Source organism: Bipolaris victoriae, assembly GCF_000527765.1.
Source record: "Bipolaris victoriae FI3 unplaced genomic scaffold scaffold_8, whole genome shotgun sequence".
NCBI classification, from domain to species: domain Eukaryota; kingdom Fungi; phylum Ascomycota; class Dothideomycetes; order Pleosporales; family Pleosporaceae; genus Bipolaris; species Bipolaris victoriae.
The window spans coordinates 406930-425780 of record NW_014575384.1 but is presented as its reverse complement, the minus strand read 5'-3'; the positions used below and the strand labels follow the sequence as shown (position 1 = coordinate 425780).

The window sequence follows — 18851 nt, the reverse complement described above, 5'->3', positions numbered from 1 at the left end:
GGGGGGTTGCGGTGCATGCCTGGATGATGGAAAGCATTTTTTTTCGGCGTTTTAGGGGTTGAATATATATATATATATATATGGATACCCCCCGGTACATGGAAAGAACAAAGATAATCTTTCATTTGGAAAGAGTAAGGAATGTCTAGCTACTACTAACTCTCAACCTTTGGCTGGCTCTCAGCCAACTTAATCTTGCCCGCCTCGTCATACACAATCTCGCGAATCTTGACGCACCGCAGGTGATTCACGCCCTTGCTGAGACTCGAGTCGTGGTAGAACAAATACCATTTCCCCTTGAACTCGGCAATACTATGATGCGTCGTCCACCCAATCACGGGTTCAAGAATCCTTCCACCATACGTAAACGGGCCCAGCGGGTTATCTCCAACCGCATAGCAAAGGAAATGCGTATCACCGGTCGAGTAAGAAAAGTAATACTTGCCGTTATACTTGTGCAACCACGCGGCCTCGAAAAACCGCCTATCGTGATCCTGCGCCTGGATCTGCTTGCCGTCCTCGTCCAAGATGACCACATCGGTCACGTCGGAGGCGAAACTCTTCATGTCGTCTGTTAGCTTCCCGACTTTGGCGCAGAGCGCAGGACCGGATTGCGCTTCCATGGTCTCGTAGGCGCTGCGCTCGAACTTGCCCGTCTGCCAGCACTGCAGCTGGCCGCCCCAGATGCCGCCAAAGTAGAGGTACGCAGCGCCGTCGTCGTCGACGAAGACGGCAGGGTCGATGCTGAAGCTGCCCTTGATGGGTTCGGGTTCAGGCCTAAAAGGACCTTCGGGTGTGTCGCCCTCTGCGACGCCCACGCGGAAAATGCCTTCCTTGTCGCGGGCCGGGAAGAAGAGATAGTATTTCCCGTTTTTGGTGGCGGCGTCGGGAGCCCAGAGTTGCTTGCTGACCCAGGGTATGTCTTCCTGGCGGAGAGCGACGCCGTGGTCGGTTACGGGGCCGCCGACGGAATCCATGCTTAGGACGTGGTAGTCGTTCATGTCGTATTGGTCGCCATTGTCGTTGTTGGGGATGTTGGACTCGCGGTCGTGCGAGGGGTAGATGTAGAGTTTGTTGTTGAAGACGTGGGCGGAGGGGTCTGCGGTGAAGATGTGGGTGACGATGGGGTCTTTGTCCGCCATGTTTATTCCTTTCTCTTTCTCTTTTTTTTTCTCTTTTTCTCTACGGGTGTATATGGGATGATTGGATGGATATGGAGGAGAGAGGAAAGAAAAAGAAGATCAATGGTTCAATGGGATTGTATATATTTCACTACGACAAGCCCCCGTTCTTATGAATGGAGGGGTATTTCTTGTTGCCCCACGGTTCCCTCGCTCTCCCCTCATGCTCCCACCGGACAAGCTCCCCTCTCTATTTACCCGCCGGCACGGCTATCCCCCCAAGGCCAAGCTCTCTTCACTTGGGCATCCAAGACGGTTCATAAGAATATCCACCTGCCTCTGCTCAATGGCGCGGGTTTACACATGTTTCGTCCCGTGTTGGATGTTGTGACGAGGTTCTGGTGACGTTGGGTGTTTAGCCGTGTATTCTTCCGCTCCGCCCACCCCATGGAGCCGCTCTCTTTTTTGGGGGGGAAAAGATTGAGATTTGGCAATCAATCTGCCTCGGGTCGACGGGCCTCCTGCGTTTTACCCGCCCTGCGATGCGCTTGTCGCGTAGAGTTCCATGTTGGGAATGTTTGGTCATGGGAGGAGATACGTAAGTAGTTGGACTAGAGACATACTATCTTCGCACGTGTCCTCTTAAGTGGGTTGTTGCTCAAGCCATGCCGTTGTTCTTGGTAGCAATAAAATCTTTGATACTTTCCAACTGCTACACAACCTAGAAACCAGCAATGTATCGATGCTCAGCAGTTACTTCCGTCACCTCAAACTTCATTCCCACCCTTACTTCTCCCACCGTCCTTGGCACAGCCAACATGCCATAGCAGGGCTTATACGTGATGCCCTCGTCAATCCTCCGGTACTTCATCAAGATATCCCATGGCTGCGTCTTGTGCTTCTCAGCTGTGTCGGGGTCAACATTCGGCACCTGACAGCGTGCGCACCGCTGGGTAATGTCCAGGACGATGGGTTTCTCGCCAGATGTTGGTGTAATCTTGATGGTCTTCCAGCGATCTTCATCCCACGGTGCATTGCTTTCGCCTTTGACAACAATATTAGGTCGGAAGCGGCGGACATCAATAGTATGGTCTGCGGCTGCTTTGATACGCGTGTTGAGTTCATCGATACTACTCTTGTTGCCGACTAGAATAGGCATTAGATCTGGGAAACACGTCGATGCGTCTCTTCCCAGGACAGCTGGTGCTCCATTCGAGACGAGTGGTCGAGGATCGTCAGATACGGGCGGCTTATATACGAGTCGTACTTCCCTGTCGAAGAAGGCATTAAAGGGAGCAGTCAGCTCGGGAGAGTAGACGCGAGTTCCCGTCGTCGTACTCCAAATCTTTGCTGAATGGTCTTCAGTGCTCTCATCAAGCCACTCCTTTGACGGATGGGCTGGGATAGAAAACTCAAGCTTCTCATCTATCGAGTTTGGTGCTGGCGCGGTGACGGTCAGAGTATCAGTTGACTCATCGTAGGTAGGCCGGATCAAGGTCATTTTGGAGTTTTGGCGGATAGTGAGGAATTCGTATTCTGGATAGCTCACCCACATCCATTGACGATCTGGCACGGTTAGTATCCTCGAGTCTAGTAATGTGACTGCATTGGGAAAATGCATACCGAGATCGAGACCTGTAGGCAAGAGCTTTGCCGACTGTACTGATATCCCATGACATGACTTGATTGGGTGTATGAAGAGCGAGGTAATTTCTGTCGGCGGGGGTAGAGGCCCAGCTTTCTTCTTCGACTGCTGGCTCTTGGTGAAATACAGATAAGTGAGGATGGGCAGGACGAATGCCGACAATATGACCGCAGCTTGGGTAGTACGTGAAGGCCCCATTCTCGCGGTGTCGTTGCGACTCGCAAGCTGCAACTCCAAAACTTCCAGACGCTCAAAAGCGCTGTGGTTCCTATAGTTCAATTGACGCTGATGTTTTGCAGACTGTACAATCTTATATCTCCACCCAGTATTTAGTGGCGATGTCAGACCAAATACAGCTACAGGGCGCGCTTTGATAAGCAAAGTGCCCAGCCAAGTCCAATAGCCGACTTGTTACTCATTCGAACGATGCCCCGCAGCATTCGAACCACAAATAACGACGTGCGAGGATGACGCAAAAGGGCGGGGAGAGAACTGTCATGAAAAAGGCCTAGCGCTGCCGAACCCGATCTGCAGCAACTCCGCGGCATCTTCGACTTCACTAGTACCCGAATACTCCTTGTATCCACCGCATTTCCTGCATCCCAACCTCCATTTCCTACGACCAATCTACACTAGACGACCTTGTCTTTTTGGCACTAGATATGTATCCCTCCATCAAATCCTCGTCAGGATCAGACTCCACAACGTCTCGCCTTCGCTTCCCCTTGAGCACGTCAATCTCCTCCTTCAACTGACTGCAATACGCTTCCAGCTCATCTTTCTGAACCACTTGTCTTTCTAGCTCTCGTACACGCCATAACAGCTTGACATTGTTTGCCTTCCGGATCTCGCATTCGCGCTCCGCGGCATCTGCGCGTTGGCGCTGCTTCTCGAGTTCGACCTGTGTGTCGCTCGGCGCATTGTGTCTACGTTCTTGGATTGCTTCGAGTTCTTCGAGACTCTGCTGGGATTGTATGAGTTGGTGTTCCTTGTGCGAGAGTTCCTTGCGGAGCTTGGTGGCTTCGCGTCTGGTTTCGATGCATCTGGTGTTTGCGCAGCACTCGCTATTCAGAGTCCTGTTTCCTCCTGGAGTAGCCGATTGGTGCATTGGAAGGCGTAAATCATCATCGTATGTGTCTTCTGTGATGTATGTGATGTCTTCGGCGACGTTTGCCATGTATCTCTGATACTCCGCTTTGGACATGCCGACCGAGTCCTTCAGTTGATCGTATTGGTCGTAGTTGCAAGGATATCTTTCATGAAACGAGCCTTTTAGAGATGCGCTATGCTTGCGATCTTCAGCCGATTACATGGCGTGGTATCGCAGCAGGACCGACCGCTGGTAAGCAATGCTGGCTGGAAGATCTGGGTAGCCGTAGTAAGGGCGAACCTCCTCGATGGTTGCCAAAGTCACATAAGGCCATGTCCTTGGATCCTTCTTGTCGTAGTGGGGTAGGAAGCTCTTGATGTTGCTTTCTAATCGGCTCGATATGAAGCTAAAAGTGCCTTGATATGGTAAGATCTCACGCATGGTGAGTCTGAAAGATGTTAGTGGATTGCGGTACTCCATATCCAAGGCCGGGGTATGTACCTGGACATCACCAAGGTAAGAGAATATCGTATTATCTTAATTGCGAGTGAGAAGTTATGGAACAAAGGAGGTTTAAGAGAGCCATTGTATCACTTCGCGGGACCTTGCGGTGAGAATGAGTTTTGTCGAGTTGGCGCCCTATACTTCCTCACCTTCACCGCAAACTGATTTCCCCGCAACTAATTCGATATACAGCTTGGATATCACTGTGAAATCAGGGTCATCGAGTAAGTACAGTTCGTAACGCCAGAGCACAAGGCAGAACATTGCAGTGTCAATCCAGGCAAAGACTACTGATCAATCATGACACGCACAGCAAACAAGAGGCAAGATTCTTTACAATTCCGAATTTCTAATACATGTTCATGATGTCGCAGGTAATAATCCCACATCCGCCTTCACCACCGTGATCCTGCCCCATACCCGTGCACGCCAAACGCGTGTAAGGTGCATCAGCAATGTTCTGTTGCATGACCCTAACCAAGGGTTTTCAGAGGGACTACAACTCTTATCTGCCCTCCGGATATAATATAACATGTTGTGGAAATCGAACCCGAAAAGTTTATACAAATACAATTTCCCATACAGACAGTCTTGGTGATTTGCTCGAAGCGGATGGGGCGGTGACTGCGTATGGTAGTAGAATGAAAAGAAGGGGAAAACTGAGTGGCTGCTTCTGTTGCGGATGGTAAGAGGTCAGCACTGTTGGCATACGAAGAAAAGAATGAAGATGCATCAGCAAACACCACGTACAATGGATGAGAGGGACAAAGGAATACACAAACCTATGAGACCACGAACCCAGACGATGCAAGGATAGCATCTTCTAAGCCTTCTGGCTCGTCTTCTTGACAGAACCCTTGTTGGAGATGCGCTTGGAAGACCTAGTTGACTTCGTAACGGGAGTCTTGGTCGGGACCGTAGCAGGCGACACACTCTTGCCGGGGAGCTCGGGAAGAAATTCGATAGCAGGAACCTGCTCGCACTCATTTCCCTCAAGCATCTGGAGGATGACGTCGACAATGTCGCGAACTTCCTTATAGGTCTTGCCACAACCAAGCGACAGGTCCAACTCACGGAGCACTTCGACGGGCGCCTCAAAATGCTTGCCTGGAGCAGGCGCAACGCAATTCTCAGCATCTTCGGCGCTCATACCTGAGGCCACATGGCGCGAGTACTGGTTCAGGCGGATCTCTTCTGACTTCTTGAGCGTGACCTTGTACGTGGTACCGGGAAACTGCTTCTCAATGATGTCGAACTGACGCAGAATGAGGTGAACCTTGCGGATCTGCCACTTTGTCTTGTCGTAAGTCGCACGCTGGTAGTGCTTGCGGCAGAAGAGTGGCCACTCTGTAATGTCACGCGTACAGGCCTTGTTGCGGCCAAAGTGATCCGAGATGACCTTGCGCGACAGGTCTTTGGTGTACTGACCGGTCTGACAACGTGTGTGTCGGTCGTTCATGCAGATGAATTCGCGCTGGGAGTCGGGGACTTCGTCCTCGTCCTCGTCATCTGCTTGCTCTGAGCTACTACCAGGCACTACCTGTTGACACAAGGCCTTTTAGTCTCCGTTCTACGCATCTTTTTGGAGCGCGTTGCAGTGGTGCAATAAGAGGGACTCAGAAACAAGTGCTTAGCGATGCAAACACTTACTGGCTCGGCCACAGGGGTGTCTGAGGACACACTAGGCGGCGAGACCTCATCTTTCATACAAGTGGGCGGATCATGAGGCGAAGCTGGTTCATGTGCCTCGCCCCCCTTGAGGTCCGCAGTTGGCTTGTTCAAGAAGTTGTTGAGGCTCATGGCTTTGCGGATGATCTCAGCCCTAGTGATCTCAGTCGGGAGGGGGTTTGTCGGGAGATCAACCTTGCAGTTGGTGGACATGCTGAAAGCGCTGTTAAGAAGAAGTCTAGAACGGAATGGTGATGAGATAGAGTGATGGAAAGATGTTAGTCTATTGGCTTGACAGCGTTCAGTCCCGGACGAGGTCTCGACGCTGCTGGGCGAGAGGTTTTTGAAGTGGGAAAGAGAGTACGTGGCGGTAGGATTGCGGCAGGCAGACAAGTAGTGAATTCAAGTCCCCAGTGACAATAGTCGCGCCGTTTGAGTCAAATCTTGGCCAGCTCACCCTCATTGATGCGCAGTGATGAACTGCATGATGCAGCCGCAATTCACTGCAGTGATGTACGATTCGACGAGCATAGCTCAAAACCAAGTGAGACTCGCCAAACAACCATGTGCCCCGCAATTGAAGCCAGCTGCGAATTCCATGGGATACGATGACCTGACAGGTGACTACGCAGCGTTTCGTTTGCATGTGGCCCTCATACCTCTACACCATGAATGGACCGTCACGCGCGATCAGCCTTAACCAAGATGATCACATATCAATCATCGAATGGACATATGCAGCGATTGGTAACGACCGGGCATCGTGGTGTTGGAGTGACCTCCAACGAAGACAGCATTAGACAAACGCGAGGGAGACGTGACGGAATCTCCTGACAGTGCTCACAAAGACTGGAGATGAATCAAAGAAGTATTGCCTCTAGAATCGACCAAGAGTGAATAGATTAAAGCATGTGGTTTTACGCATGTTTGCAAATTCCCAGATTTGGCACTAGGAAGTGACTAATACGGTAGGAGGTAATGAGTTTGGAAGCGACAACCTACGTGTACTACCTCATTCGACAAAACTGCCGAACCACCACTACAAGGCCGCTTTCGAGGACCTTGAATTATATACGATGGCTGATCAATCAATTTTCATGAACGCCTGGTCATCTTGGAACAGCAGATTGAACGAAGCCCCTGCATCTCTGATTGTTCGAATTCGAGTATCTTGGCAGTCAACGGTACCTGGAGCTCGGTATGATCAAGGGCTTGAGAACCATATAATGGCCGATGAACGAATTGAAGAATGTAAAAATCCCATATTCTAGACATCCAATCATAAAAAGAGGTAGTCGTCTCAATCGGCACGCGACAATAGTCTTCCTAAGGGACTTTGATGGGTGAAGGAATTATGGGCCGGAGCTACGCCTATGGACCCTATCGGCACAGAAACAATCCCGGACAGAACTTCTGGACATATCAGCGCAAACGAAGAAAATCTACCATGAAGGCATTATGCATTTGCAATGGGAAAAGTCGAGTCAAGTTGGAAAGCGAGGTCGCCTTTGCTTAGTCACCTATCGGGGGGAGCTAGCAGCGATAACGGACACACGTGCGCGAAGAGGCTCAATTCCGTCAACAGCCTTGGCGTCTTTTCGCGCTTGTCGACGGGTAGTGAGGAGCTCCTGGTCAACGCTGCACTCTGTTTCTCCGACAAGCAAATCGCTGGGCACGCCAGCAAACCCTCTCTTGTCGCTTGACATGCGCCCATACGTCATTTCTATTACAAAAGTCCATTCTACCCACCCTCTTCTGGGTTGAGCGCGTTCGCGGCCTCTCCAACGCCATCCACCCGACCCAGCGCTCCTCCAGCCACGATGCCGCCCAACACAGGCACACGAACCTCTACGAGACAGGGCAGGGCCACGGTCCGGCCTACAAACTACTATGCGCGCACCTTTGCCGGTCGACTTGCTGCCAGCGGAATGGAACAGACACCAGAGGCCTCGACCAGCGCGCCCGGCTTCCTGCCAGCTCTCACACACTTCACAGGCGCCGTCGATGCATTCCCCAAGGAAATTATCAAGCACTTTTCCATGTTCAAGGAGGTCGAGGCTAAGCTACACGATCCGGAACACTTGCTTGAGGAGTTGCTCGACGAGATTGCCCACCAGCCCGTCACAACAAGGGCTCAAGCATCAGCTGCCGGCCAGAATGCAGCGGGAGCGGAAAACAGCGCCAACGTAAGTCCCGACGTCACATAGGGTAGCTGTAAAAGCTTAACACCTGCAGTCGTCCCAGAACCCTGAGACCCTCTCTCCGGAAGAGCAGGCCGCGATACGGAAGCGCCAGCTCTTCTATCGCCTGCGCATGCTCATCGCAAACATGCTCCCTACGCTCGACGAGAAACTGGTAGTGCTTCAGGGCGCAAAGGCCACCAAAGACAAAGGCCTCATGCGGATGCACCACTCGTACGCGCAGCTCGATGGCGAGATCAGCGACGAAGCACGATACGGTAGCCTCACCCACTGGGCTTATGCAGACAAGGAGGAAAAGAAGAAGGGCGGCCAGTCCCACGAACGGCAGCGGCGTGAAGTAGCAGCGGCGAATAACCTTGCGGCAGCGGCCCAACACGTGCATGATGTTGACTCCATTGCTGCAAAAAGCGAGGCCCGGCGCGAGGCGATGCACGCGAATAAACGCAATCGGCACCAGCAGGTTGATTCGGACTTTGATGACCGACCAGCGAAGAAACCCCAGAAGAGGAAGCCAGCACCTGCGGAGACGGCGCCCACACCTGAAAACAGAGGGATTGGCCTGGGTATATCGAGCAATGGTGCAGGTCCCAATGGCAAGCGAAAGAAGACGGAAAAGGCCCTCGCTGCAGCGGCACCGGCTGCCCCTCCCATGGAACGGTCCACAAGCAGTGCCCTGAAGGCTGTCAGCAATGGAGCACGAGGTGGATCAAGCCCGCGAGGCACGCCAGTCCCAGAGAACAGCGCTGCGAAGCGCAAGCCACGAGCAGCTCCTGCGCCCGCGCAACGCAAAAACCCAATGCCAACATACTCGCCGCCTATGGCCGCATCGCCTCTCGCTGCTAACTTTGCCATCAATAAAGCCATTGCTGGCGCAGCAGATCGACCCCTGTCAGCGCGGGCTCGCAAGAATTCTACGGCAACGTCTGTGACATCAGGCAAAGATCAGGACGTCCCACCCGGACGTCGACCGTCCTCTTCCCACTCTGTACAGCAAGTTCCAACCAGCAACGTGATTGCCGAAATCGAGCAAGCTGCTGGCATTGCGCGGGACAATGCCTCGACCAAAGTGACATCAACTCCGAAAGAGCCTGCAGACGCACAACCAACATTTGAAACATCGAATATGAAGGTGGAAGACCTGGGGCAGCCAGAACCAGAGAGCATGGAGATTGATGCCCCTGCGCCGGCCCCAGCCTCAGGCCGACCCGGCCGAACGTCCAAGACTTCGACGCCCGTTGTCGGCGCCTTTCCCGAGGTAGCCATGTCGCGGAGCCGCAGTAGCCGCAATGCGAACAACGGCGGCTCCAACACGTCGTCGGAAAACAACAGTACAACTACTGGCACCGTGTCGAAACGGGGCCAGAAGAAGAACGCACAACAAAACACCAATGCTGGAAATGCATCTCCAGCGATGAAGGCCACGTCCCAGGTCAAATCGAACCCTACATCATCGGCGGCAAGCTCTGTTGCACAAGAACAAGACTATCAAGAAGCCGAGCCCGAAGCTGAGGCTGAGGTGGAATCAGAAGAAGACGGAGACGAGCCTCGATATTGCTACTGCAACGAAGTGTCGTATGGCAACATGATTGCCTGTGACAACGATGACTGCCCGCGCGAGTGGTTCCATCTCGGCTGCGTACACCTTGAGAAGCCGCCTACGGGGCGGGCGAAATGGTTCTGCAGCGACGAGTGCAAGGACACACATGCCAAAGCCAAGGCTAAGGGGGGCCGTCCGGGAAGTAGTCGACAATAGGAATTAGGAAGGAGTTCAAGGCGTTCTGGGACGGGTCCGGCGACAGCTGGGTCTAGGCAAGGCCCGAAGGGAAAGGGCAAGGCTAGGTTAAATCTCTGGGATGGTTGGAATGCTCTGTGAGGGCTTCCGGCTTGGGTCTGGTTTTCTTTTGATTCTTCTGTGTGGGTTCTGGCGGTGTTTTCTTTTCTTCTGTGGAAAGGCAGGTATCGTGGCACTGTTTTTGCTACTTCGGTGGTAGTTGGGCGTGCGATATCCATCGTGGCGGACTATTTGGCGTTTTGCATGGTTGGATCCTGCATTGAGAAGCGCATCCTCGAGTACTCATCGCTTTTATTGCATATGAGCCCATCATCATAGTCCCTTTGTGTAGCATAGCTGATTGTAGATAATCATATTCTGAACACGCTGTTAGTGGTGTCAAGAGTAGTGGAAGCCGAAGGGTCTGACGCGTGTGCACGGTACTTGGTCGTGTGTGGACTGGCTGCCGGATCCCCGCCAACCCCCAGCACTGCCCCTGGAGATCCACTCCTGTCGTGAAACTGCCTCGCTGTGATTGGCTGTGGTATAAATGCCATGCAGTACAGCCAAACGGGCCATCTGGACCCTGGCGCGCTAACTCGCAGCAATGATGCAGCATACCTCACCGCTTGAAGAGGCGGACATAAGTGCTTCAATTCCATAGATTGCTCGTTTTGTCCCGTTGTTCTTCAATTCACTCTGACGACTCTGCAATGGCACCATCAGAAACCCCTTCAGCCGAGGAGCAGCTCATCTGCGAGCCTCAAGGCGGGGTCCCAAACGCCCCGCCAGACCTTCGCTTCCTACATTACAATGATGTTTACCATGTCGAAGCCGGATCTAGAGAGCCAGTTGGAGGTTATGCGAGGTTTCAGACTCTGGTCAATTACTACCGGGATGATGAGAGGTTCCAAGGGCAGCCAAACCTCTTGACCTTCTTCTCCGGAGATGCCTTCAATCCAAGCATTGAAAGCAGCATCACCAAAGGTCAGGACACCAACATTGTTGAGCTTTGTTGAGAGATAATCTGACAGACACAATTAGGCCGTCACATGGTACCTGTACTCAATACCATTGGTACAGACGTGTCTTGCGTTGGTGTAAGTACATCCATCTCCTTGAGTTCAGCCATATCTGACCCTCAACCAGAATCACGACCTCGATTTTGGCGTCAAGCAGTACCGCTACCTCACAGGCAAATGCAAATTCCCATGGCTTCTTGCCAACGTTCACGACCCAGCTCTCGGCGACGGTGTACCGCTCGGAAACGCGGAGAAAACAGTTATCCTCACGGCATCCAATGGCATCAAAGTTGGTGTCATTGGACTTGCTGAACGAGAGTGGCTCGATACAATCAACTCTCTACCACCAGATATCATCTATAAAAGCGCGTCAGAGACGGCAAAGGAGCTCATTCCGGGATTGAGAGAGCAGGGTGCTGAGATTATTGTTTGCGTGTCGCATCAGCGTGAACCAAATGACAACAAGCTGGCAAAGCAATGCGGAGGAGAGTTGATTGACATAATCCTCGGTGGCCATGACCACTACTACTCGTACAGCCTCATCAATGGAACGCAGGTACTGAGATCCGGTACAGACTTCAAGCAACTCTCACATATTGAAGCATGGCGAAGGCCAGAGGGTAAGGGCTGGGACTTTAAGATTGTGCGACGGGATGTCGTCGGCAGCATACCTCAAGACCCACAAGCCATGGCATTGGTCGAGGAGCAGACACGAGAGATTAGGAAGAGGCTGGATAAGCCTATTGGATACACTGCCGCGCCTCTCGATGCCAGATTCACCACTGTACGAACAAAGGAGTCAAATATAGGCAACTTTGTTTGTGACCTCATGCGATACTACTACTCAGCCGATTGTTGCATCATGGCAGCAGGAACTATCCGGGGTGATCAAATCTACCCACCTGGCGTGCTGAAGCTGAGAGATCTGGTCAACTGCTTTCCGTTTGAGGATCCTGTCGTTGTTCTCAAAGTCACTGGTAAAGCAATACGAGAGGCACTGGAGAATGGTGTGAGCAACTACCCAGCCTTGGAAGGCCGATTTCCCCAAGTCTCAAATATTGTCTTTGAAGCAGACTATTCAAAGCCGCCTCACTCGCGCATCAAGAGCGTTATGATTGGCGAGGAGCCAGTGGATGAGACAAGAGAGTACGTGCTAGCTACGAGGGGGTACATGGGTCGTGGAAAAGGTACGTCATTTCATCTTTGTTGATATCCCCTAAGAACCTTGCGGCTAACATTTTTAAAACTAGATGGCTACACATCCCTCCTGATCGAAGAAGAAGGCGGCGTCGCCAAAGAAATCGTATCCGAAGAGAACGGCGTGCTCATCTCCACCATTCTGCGCCAATACTTCATGTCGCTCAAAGTCATGGGCAAATGGAAGCGCTGGGGCGACTCAATGAACAACAAATTCAACTCTATCCAAACTAACCTCCAGAAAAACCACGGTCACGCATTCCACGACCCCTCACCTCGTTCACCAGACAAATCCACACCCGCTCAGCACCCCAGCATAAGCAGAGTCGTCGGCCAGTCCAGTCCACCTGATTCATCGGAATCGTCAGACCCGGATGCCGACGAGGACGAAGACGATGGACCCTTGATTGCAGAAGACAAATCAAAGCCCATCAAGTTCTCAGACCACCAGATCGAAATGGTCCGCCGCGTAATGCGTAAATGGTGGCGCGTAGCAGGTCTCAAGGGCAACCCTTCGCTCTGCGATGAGCTAGGCGGCGGCGAGTTCCAGGTCAATTGGACACGAGCTATTGCGCCGAGGTTGGAAGGTAGAATCAAGGATGTAGGACCTAGTGTTGCCATCGAAGCCTGAAACCTAGTTTCATTCTCGGCCAGATAAGAAGAGAAAAAATATAGAAGATGAACTTGACATTAAACATTTGTTTCAAGTATTCTATACCTTGCGTACATGTCTCCTTACCTTGCCCCTTCCCTCTGTAAGAACGGATTCCTCTCTCAAACGCCCTAGCAAAGAAAAAAGAGTCTAGATTACGTACTTCCCCATCTACCATAATGACATGTTGCAAAATGCGTAGAAAAAGTGTAACCGAAAAGAAGAAGAAGACGAGAGATTTTACATAAAAGTTTTTTCCTCTCTCTGGAAAAAAAAAAGGTAGCGAGTAAAGGGTATAACTAAAACAAAGATTACATGAGGGATGTATTATCTTCTTCTTTCCAATTGATTCGTAAAGGAAAAAAGATCCTGTTCCGTCGAGAAGAATTGGACCAAGGGGGAAACAACGTTAAATCAGCATCTTCTTTATCTTAACAAAAAAACGTCATATCTTCCCACCCGTGAAAAAGAAGATTGGACAAGTCAAATCAGAATTAATGCGGCGTCGTCATCGTCCTGGAGAGATTCGAGCGCTGTGGCAACGACTCCTTGCGCAGCTGTCTCACGACCGCCTCTAGCTTTCTGCGTTCTTCCTGTTCAGCCTATTCGAGTTACGTTAGCCACATTGCATCAAACCCCCAAAGCAGTTGAGGGAAAAAAAGGAAAAAAAACATACCCTCAAAGCCTTCAGCCCCTCGGCCGTGCGATCCCTCATCATCTTCCTGAAGTCCTCTCTCAACATCCTAATACTAGTAGCTCCCATCTCCAACTGCATAGCACCGGATCCAGTTCCCATTGGAGTCCCCGGACTCCTAATGCCCAACCATTTGACCTTCTCATCGCTGAGCTCCCGCTCAAGGGCCTCTTTGTCATCCCTCAGCTTGTCAATCTGGGACTCAAGCGCATCACGATCCTTCTCGTTGGCAATAGCATCACGAGTGAGAGCCTCGTATTCCGCTGCCATGGCAGAAAGTTCAGCCTTGAGGTTGCGCTCAGATTGGCGGGCTTCGGCTTCGGATTGCGAGGCCACATCTTGGACTTTGCGGAGGGCCTCGAGTTCACCGCGGAGGGCCTGGTTTTGGTCGGCGAGCTCGTCGAGTTCCTTCTTGATGGCCGGGTTGGCGGCAGAGTCGGCGGCGCGCTGGGCGCGGGTACCGTAGGCGCCGTCGAGTTCGGCTTTGGCGAAGGTGAGTTCCGTGGTTAGGCGGACAATTTCGCCTTCGAGTTTGCGGAACTCTTCTTCTTTTGCGTTGAGCATGTTGGTTGCGTCGAGGGAGCGGGCTTCGGATGCTTCCTTTTCTGCAGTCACTGCTTGCAGAGCAGCGGTGGCTTGGTCGGTCCTTTGCGTTAACTCGGCAAGTTGGGTTTTGAGAGTTTCTCCTTCACCGCGGGCTTCTCTTAGTTCCTTCTCAAGCATAAGAGCGCGCTCCTGGGCATCCCGTACTTGGGCCTCGTAGCCAGCAGTGCGTTCCTCTGCCTCTCGCGACGAGACATTATATGCACTGTTGCGTTGCTGGTGGTCTTTGAGCTCTTCTTCGTACGAAGCAGCGCGCTTTTCAGCGTCTTGAAGCTTGCTTTGGTAGTTTACAGCCTGCTCCTGGACGTCCTTGAGCTGGTTCTCATAGGCGACGACACGCTGCTTGGCCTCCTTCAGTTCTGATTCGAATGCAATCACACGCTCTTGCACATTGATCAGCTGAGCCTCAAGTCCCGCATTACGTTCTTGTGTCTCGCGCAGAACCTCTGTATCGGCATTGCCCTTTTGTGCATCAAACTGCGACAATTGGCTCATGGCCCGCTCGAGTTCATCTTCCATCGACTTCTTTTCGGACCTCGCACTGAGAATTTGAGTGTTGAGACGCTCAAAGTCTGCCTCCTTTTGTGCATCAGACTTGCTGTTGAGTTCACGTTGCTGCTTGATCTGGCGCAGAAGAACCGACTGCTTCTCCTTGAGACTAGTAGCACGCTTGAAAAGGAACTGAATCTTTGAGGAAAAGGCGAGAAGCGAGTACTGCTCATTGCTGTTGAAGTCTTCGTCGGGGGAGAGCTGCTCGTCGGCATCTGGGTCTTCGGCAAGCAGTCGGCGTCGCTCACGCTTGCGTTCGAGCGCTTGCTCCTCACCAGTTCGGATCATGTCCCACAGACCCTTAATTGTACTCTCATACTTTTCAGCCTTTTCAGAGTCCTCGCCCATGGAAGCACCAGAGCCAAGTTCCTTGATGCGCTCAGCCATGGCAAACTGGATCTGCTCGAGGTTGTAGAAGGTATCCTCCATGTAGTTGAGCTGCTCTGTGGAGCCATTTCCGTTGATTGCTGGTGGTGGAAGTATCTTCTCGTTTTGTTCGTTCTCAGAGCGGGAAAGGACCGAATAAAGTTGGTTATTGATATTCTCCAGGCGGCCTTCGACCTCGCTCAGCGTCTGTCTGGAGTTTGTGCGGATATTGGCTTGTTCTACGCTGATGTTGCGGATACCCTGGTCGAGAAAGTCGAGCTGGCGGTCAATGGTTGAAGCATCCAATGTTCCTTCAAGCACAAGTGGCGGCAAAGAGTAATCCTCATCTCGTTCGGGGTTGGCCTCAATGATGAGATTGCGTAGTCGCTCATTCATTTCTTGGAGCCGCGTGGCCAGTGCGCCAAATGCTTGATTCGACCGCTCGGGTTGGTGGTGGGTTCCGTTCTGGAGTACGGCCATGAGATTGTCGAGGTTCTCCGGGGTTCGGTAGAGGCTTCGTTCGTCAAAAACACCCGCGCCCATGCCGTTCAGCCGGGTATCATCGTACGTGTCGAGGCTGGCGGGGCTGTCCGGTCTTCGAAAGCGATCCTCTGACGACTGGTCGTTTTCTTCACGTTGCTTGGGTCCCTTGTGCGTGAGTTGGAGCACGGCAGCTGTGTGCATGAGCAATTGCATGTCAATCATGCGCATGCGAGACTCAATCTCCAGACATTCGCGGATAAACTCCTCGACCTTTCGGTTGCTCGATTCCAAACCTTCCTGTTCTTTGGCATCGTAGTCGGGGACTGAATTGCTGCCCTTGCTGGCCAGGCCTCTCTTGTGACCGTTTCCCTTGGTGCCAGCGAGGCGGCCGAGCGAACGGGTGGCATCGCGGATCTTGGTCTCGGACTCGAGTTTGCGGCGGACCGTGGCCAGGCGGGTGTCGAGCACCTTTTGCTCCTGCTTGAGCGCGTCGACCTCCTCGACGGTGAGGATGTCAAACTGCTGGCTGTCTCCTATAGCCGTCTCGACCAGCAGGTGCATGGCGACAGGGTCGGTGTTGAGAGCATCGAGGCCGCGCTTTCCCGAGTTGCGCGGTGTGTACATGCCGTTTTCGCGGACAGTTTCCCGGCGGCCGTCTACAAAGACGTCTGGAGGGGGAATGAAGGCGCTGGTACCGAAGCGCGGCGAGATTTGGTAGGCCATAGGGAAGAAGCTAGGCGAAGGAGCCTCAACACCGGACGGGTAGTTTGACGTGGGCGAGGGGAAGCCGTACTGGGGACGGGGGCTGAGGGCGTCGCCCGCATAGGGGAACTGGGTGCGCAGGCCATTGTTGCTCATGGTGGCTCGCAGTCGCAACGGGCGGCGAGTGGGCGAGTCGAGGCGGTGGGGAGCGGAGAGGGTGCGGATAGAGAGGGCGACGGGGGCGCAGAGGAACAGGATGCGCGTAGCAGCCAGCGAGAGAGTTGGGGCCTCACGGGGCGCGAGGCATGGCGGTGGAGGGTGGCAGCGAGTGTTGAGGAGAGGAGGGCGCTACGACTCTACTCCATATGTATTAGAGCAGCATCGAGGTTGGCCTCAATGCGGTGCAATGCCGCCCGTCAAGGGGCGGGAGATTCGCTACTTCATGCGCTTGGCAGGCACACAGCCATCCACATCCACATCCCCACTACCGCCCAGACCTTGGTCTCGCATTCACATTCGCTGGCCGGCCCGTTTCCTTTTGACTCCACCATGGCCGCCACCTGCTCTTCTGCCCGAATGTGTTGTTCTTGTGCGCTTGCTCAGCGCTGCGGTTGCGACTCCGACGACGCGTCATTCTCTTCACGCCAAAGCTGACCATCATGAGTGCACGACCAACTTACTCGCAGTCTCAGATAGCCCGCTATTTCGATCGGCTCAAGCTACCGCAGGAACAGCGCCGATATAGCGTGGCCGGCCTTCCCGACGCTGACGTCTTGAACTACCTGGCGCTGCTCCAGAAGCTGCATCTTGCAGAGATTCCCTTTGAGAACTTCGCGCTGCACTACTCGGCCCATCACTCAGTGTCTGTGCACCCCGAGCAGCTGTTCAACAAGATCATCGGCGACAACAATGGCCGTGGTGGCTACTGCATGGAAAACAACTGCCTTTTCGGCACCCTGCTGACCTCGCTCGGATTCACCCTCTACTCGGGCGCTGGTCGCGTCTTCGAAGGCACCAGCTCGGGGGGTTGGATGCACTACATCAACTTTATCACCATTGGCGGTATCAAGTACCATGTTGATGTTGGCTTTGGCGGCGATGGTCCGGTTGTGCCCATGCCTCTGGATCCCACAGGCACGGTGCAGAAGCACATTCAGCCTGCTTCAGCTCGCCTCCAATGGCGCAACATCCCCGGTAACGTGGATCCCAACCAGCGTCTCTGGGTCTATGAGTACCGGAGGAGCGACGACAGCGACTGGGAAATAAAGTACGCGTATTCCGAGCTCGAGTTCCAGCTGCAGGACTATTTTGCCATGAACTACTTCACCAGCACCAGTCGGCACATCTTTTTTACAAGCAAGATCATAGCAGACAAGAAGATTCTTGAAGACGGCGAGTTGATAGGCAAGATGAGTATGGTAGCCGCAACGCTGAAATGGAACATACGTGGGAAGAAGACCAAGGAAATCGAGTTCAAGAGCGAAGCAGAGAGAGTCGAGGGGTTGGACAAGTACTTTGGCATCAAGCTCACGCAGGCAGAGCGCGACGGCATTGCTGGTATGCCTTCCGAGATTAAGTAGAAAAGAATTGATTGCTTAATATCTACCGGGTCCGTGTCGCTCGACATAGTGCGTCGTGGGGGTGCTAGAGAAGTACATGGGCCTAGAAGAATCGTTGCTCGCACTGGGGGCGTGGTTAGCATCAACCTGACTGTATGTCGTCTGTCTCGGTACGTACCCTCCACGGGTTGTTGAGTTCGAAGCCGGCGGGGGCGACGGGCTTGTCGGTCTGGCCACGCATGAAGCCTGTTAGTCGGCGGTCGCGTTCCATCACTGGCGTCTTGTGAGTGCATGTATGGCATGAGGTCATGGTTGAGTGGAGTGGTACTTTGCTGTAGCCATGTTAGCAGCCGCTCAATGCGCCCTCGGCGCTCACAGTCCACAACTCACCCTGTCCCATGCATCGATACCCCGTCGCGTCCGCTTTCCTCCGTTCTGAATCTCCTTGAGCTTTCCGACCGACACTGCGCTGAAGGCGAAGAACTGCAGCCCGGTTAGTCATCTCCCCCGCCCGCCGCAGCCGGGCGCCATTGACTCACGCCAGTCATGATAGCATAGGGCAGCAGAGCCTCGAATGGGACACCCATGGTTGCGGTTGTGTATATGCAGTCGCAGTGGTGCTGTGGGGGTGGTGGTGGTTGTCAATGTCGTCGTCGTCGACTGCGAAGCTAGGGCAGAGGTGCCGGCGTCGTCAACTGAGGATGCGGCCGTGCGTGTCTTGGCCTCCCCGACCTACGGGCAGAGAGAGAGCCACTTCAGACGACCAGAACGCTCCGCCCACGCCGTTTCCAGACAAGCTACAATTATTGCCAGTGTCGCGCCGACTCCCACTTTCATACGAACCACGGATCCCGATACCTTGACCTCGCCTCTCCGCGGAACAATTGCGCCCGCTGCCACTGCCCTCCTCCGCCTTCCCCACAGCACCCAACAACGCGACCACGAGCCCGCCACATCTCACTGCAATCACTGGCTGCCGGCGGGATTTCTGCCACGTCTGCTTCTATCCAAAGAAACGCGGTTG

At 53.2% G+C, this 18851-nt stretch overlaps 9 protein-coding genes across 9 annotated transcripts; 4 read left to right on the top strand and 5 right to left on the bottom strand.

Annotated features, from left to right (window-relative positions):
- Nucleotides 1-155: 155 nt before the first annotated feature.
- COCVIDRAFT_23016 (glycoside hydrolase family 43 protein) lies at nucleotides 156-1142 on the bottom strand (the record flags this gene model as incomplete). The annotated part of the gene is made up of 1 exon (XM_014705447.1): nucleotides 156-1142. One exon carries the CDS (start codon nucleotides 1140-1142, stop codon nucleotides 156-158), a length of 987 nt encoding a protein of 328 aa, XP_014560933.1.
- A 700-nt stretch (nucleotides 1143-1842) lies between these two features.
- Nucleotides 1843-2964, bottom strand: COCVIDRAFT_87908 (hypothetical protein; the record flags this gene model as incomplete). Its single annotated transcript, XM_014705565.1, has 2 exons — nucleotides 1843-2687; nucleotides 2745-2964. 2 exons carry the CDS (start codon nucleotides 2962-2964, stop codon nucleotides 1843-1845), a joined length of 1065 nt encoding a protein of 354 aa, XP_014561051.1.
- Nucleotides 2965-3382: 418 nt separating this feature from the next.
- COCVIDRAFT_23014 (hypothetical protein) lies at nucleotides 3383-4297 on the bottom strand (the record flags this gene model as incomplete). The annotated part of the gene is made up of 2 exons (XM_014705446.1): nucleotides 3383-4049; nucleotides 4104-4297. The coding sequence occupies 2 exons, from the start codon at nucleotides 4295-4297 to the stop codon at nucleotides 3383-3385; spliced, it is 861 nt and encodes a 286-aa protein (XP_014560932.1).
- An 886-nt stretch (nucleotides 4298-5183) lies between these two features.
- COCVIDRAFT_87964 (hypothetical protein) lies at nucleotides 5184-6241 on the bottom strand (the record flags this gene model as incomplete). The annotated part of the gene is made up of 2 exons (XM_014705564.1): nucleotides 5184-5900; nucleotides 6011-6241. 2 exons carry the CDS (start codon nucleotides 6239-6241, stop codon nucleotides 5184-5186), a joined length of 948 nt encoding a protein of 315 aa, XP_014561050.1.
- A 1245-nt stretch (nucleotides 6242-7486) lies between these two features.
- Nucleotides 7487-7792, top strand: COCVIDRAFT_87989 (hypothetical protein; the record flags this gene model as incomplete). Its single annotated transcript, XM_014705563.1, has 1 exon — nucleotides 7487-7792. One exon carries the CDS (start codon nucleotides 7487-7489, stop codon nucleotides 7790-7792), a length of 306 nt encoding a protein of 101 aa, XP_014561049.1.
- Nucleotides 7793-7848: 56 nt separating this feature from the next.
- COCVIDRAFT_23012 (hypothetical protein) lies at nucleotides 7849-9982 on the top strand (the record flags this gene model as incomplete). Its single annotated transcript, XM_014705445.1, has 2 exons — nucleotides 7849-8214; nucleotides 8264-9982. The coding sequence occupies 2 exons, from the start codon at nucleotides 7849-7851 to the stop codon at nucleotides 9980-9982; spliced, it is 2085 nt and encodes a 694-aa protein (XP_014560931.1).
- A 731-nt stretch (nucleotides 9983-10713) lies between these two features.
- Nucleotides 10714-12850, top strand: COCVIDRAFT_12438 (hypothetical protein; the record flags this gene model as incomplete). Its single annotated transcript, XM_014705427.1, has 4 exons — nucleotides 10714-10987; nucleotides 11045-11100; nucleotides 11150-12209; nucleotides 12273-12850. The coding sequence occupies 4 exons, from the start codon at nucleotides 10714-10716 to the stop codon at nucleotides 12848-12850; spliced, it is 1968 nt and encodes a 655-aa protein (XP_014560913.1).
- Nucleotides 12851-16927: 4077 nt separating this feature from the next.
- Nucleotides 16928-17848, top strand: COCVIDRAFT_34080 (hypothetical protein; the record flags this gene model as incomplete). The annotated part of the gene is made up of 1 exon (XM_014705562.1): nucleotides 16928-17848. The coding sequence occupies one exon, from the start codon at nucleotides 16928-16930 to the stop codon at nucleotides 17846-17848; it is 921 nt and encodes a 306-aa protein (XP_014561048.1).
- Nucleotides 17849-17930: 82 nt separating this feature from the next.
- On the bottom strand, nucleotides 17931-18414 carry COCVIDRAFT_34079 (hypothetical protein; the record flags this gene model as incomplete). Its single annotated transcript, XM_014705561.1, has 4 exons — nucleotides 17931-17951; nucleotides 18006-18100; nucleotides 18214-18310; nucleotides 18367-18414. 4 exons carry the CDS (start codon nucleotides 18412-18414, stop codon nucleotides 17931-17933), a joined length of 261 nt encoding a protein of 86 aa, XP_014561047.1.
- Nucleotides 18415-18851: the final 437 nt, after the last annotated feature.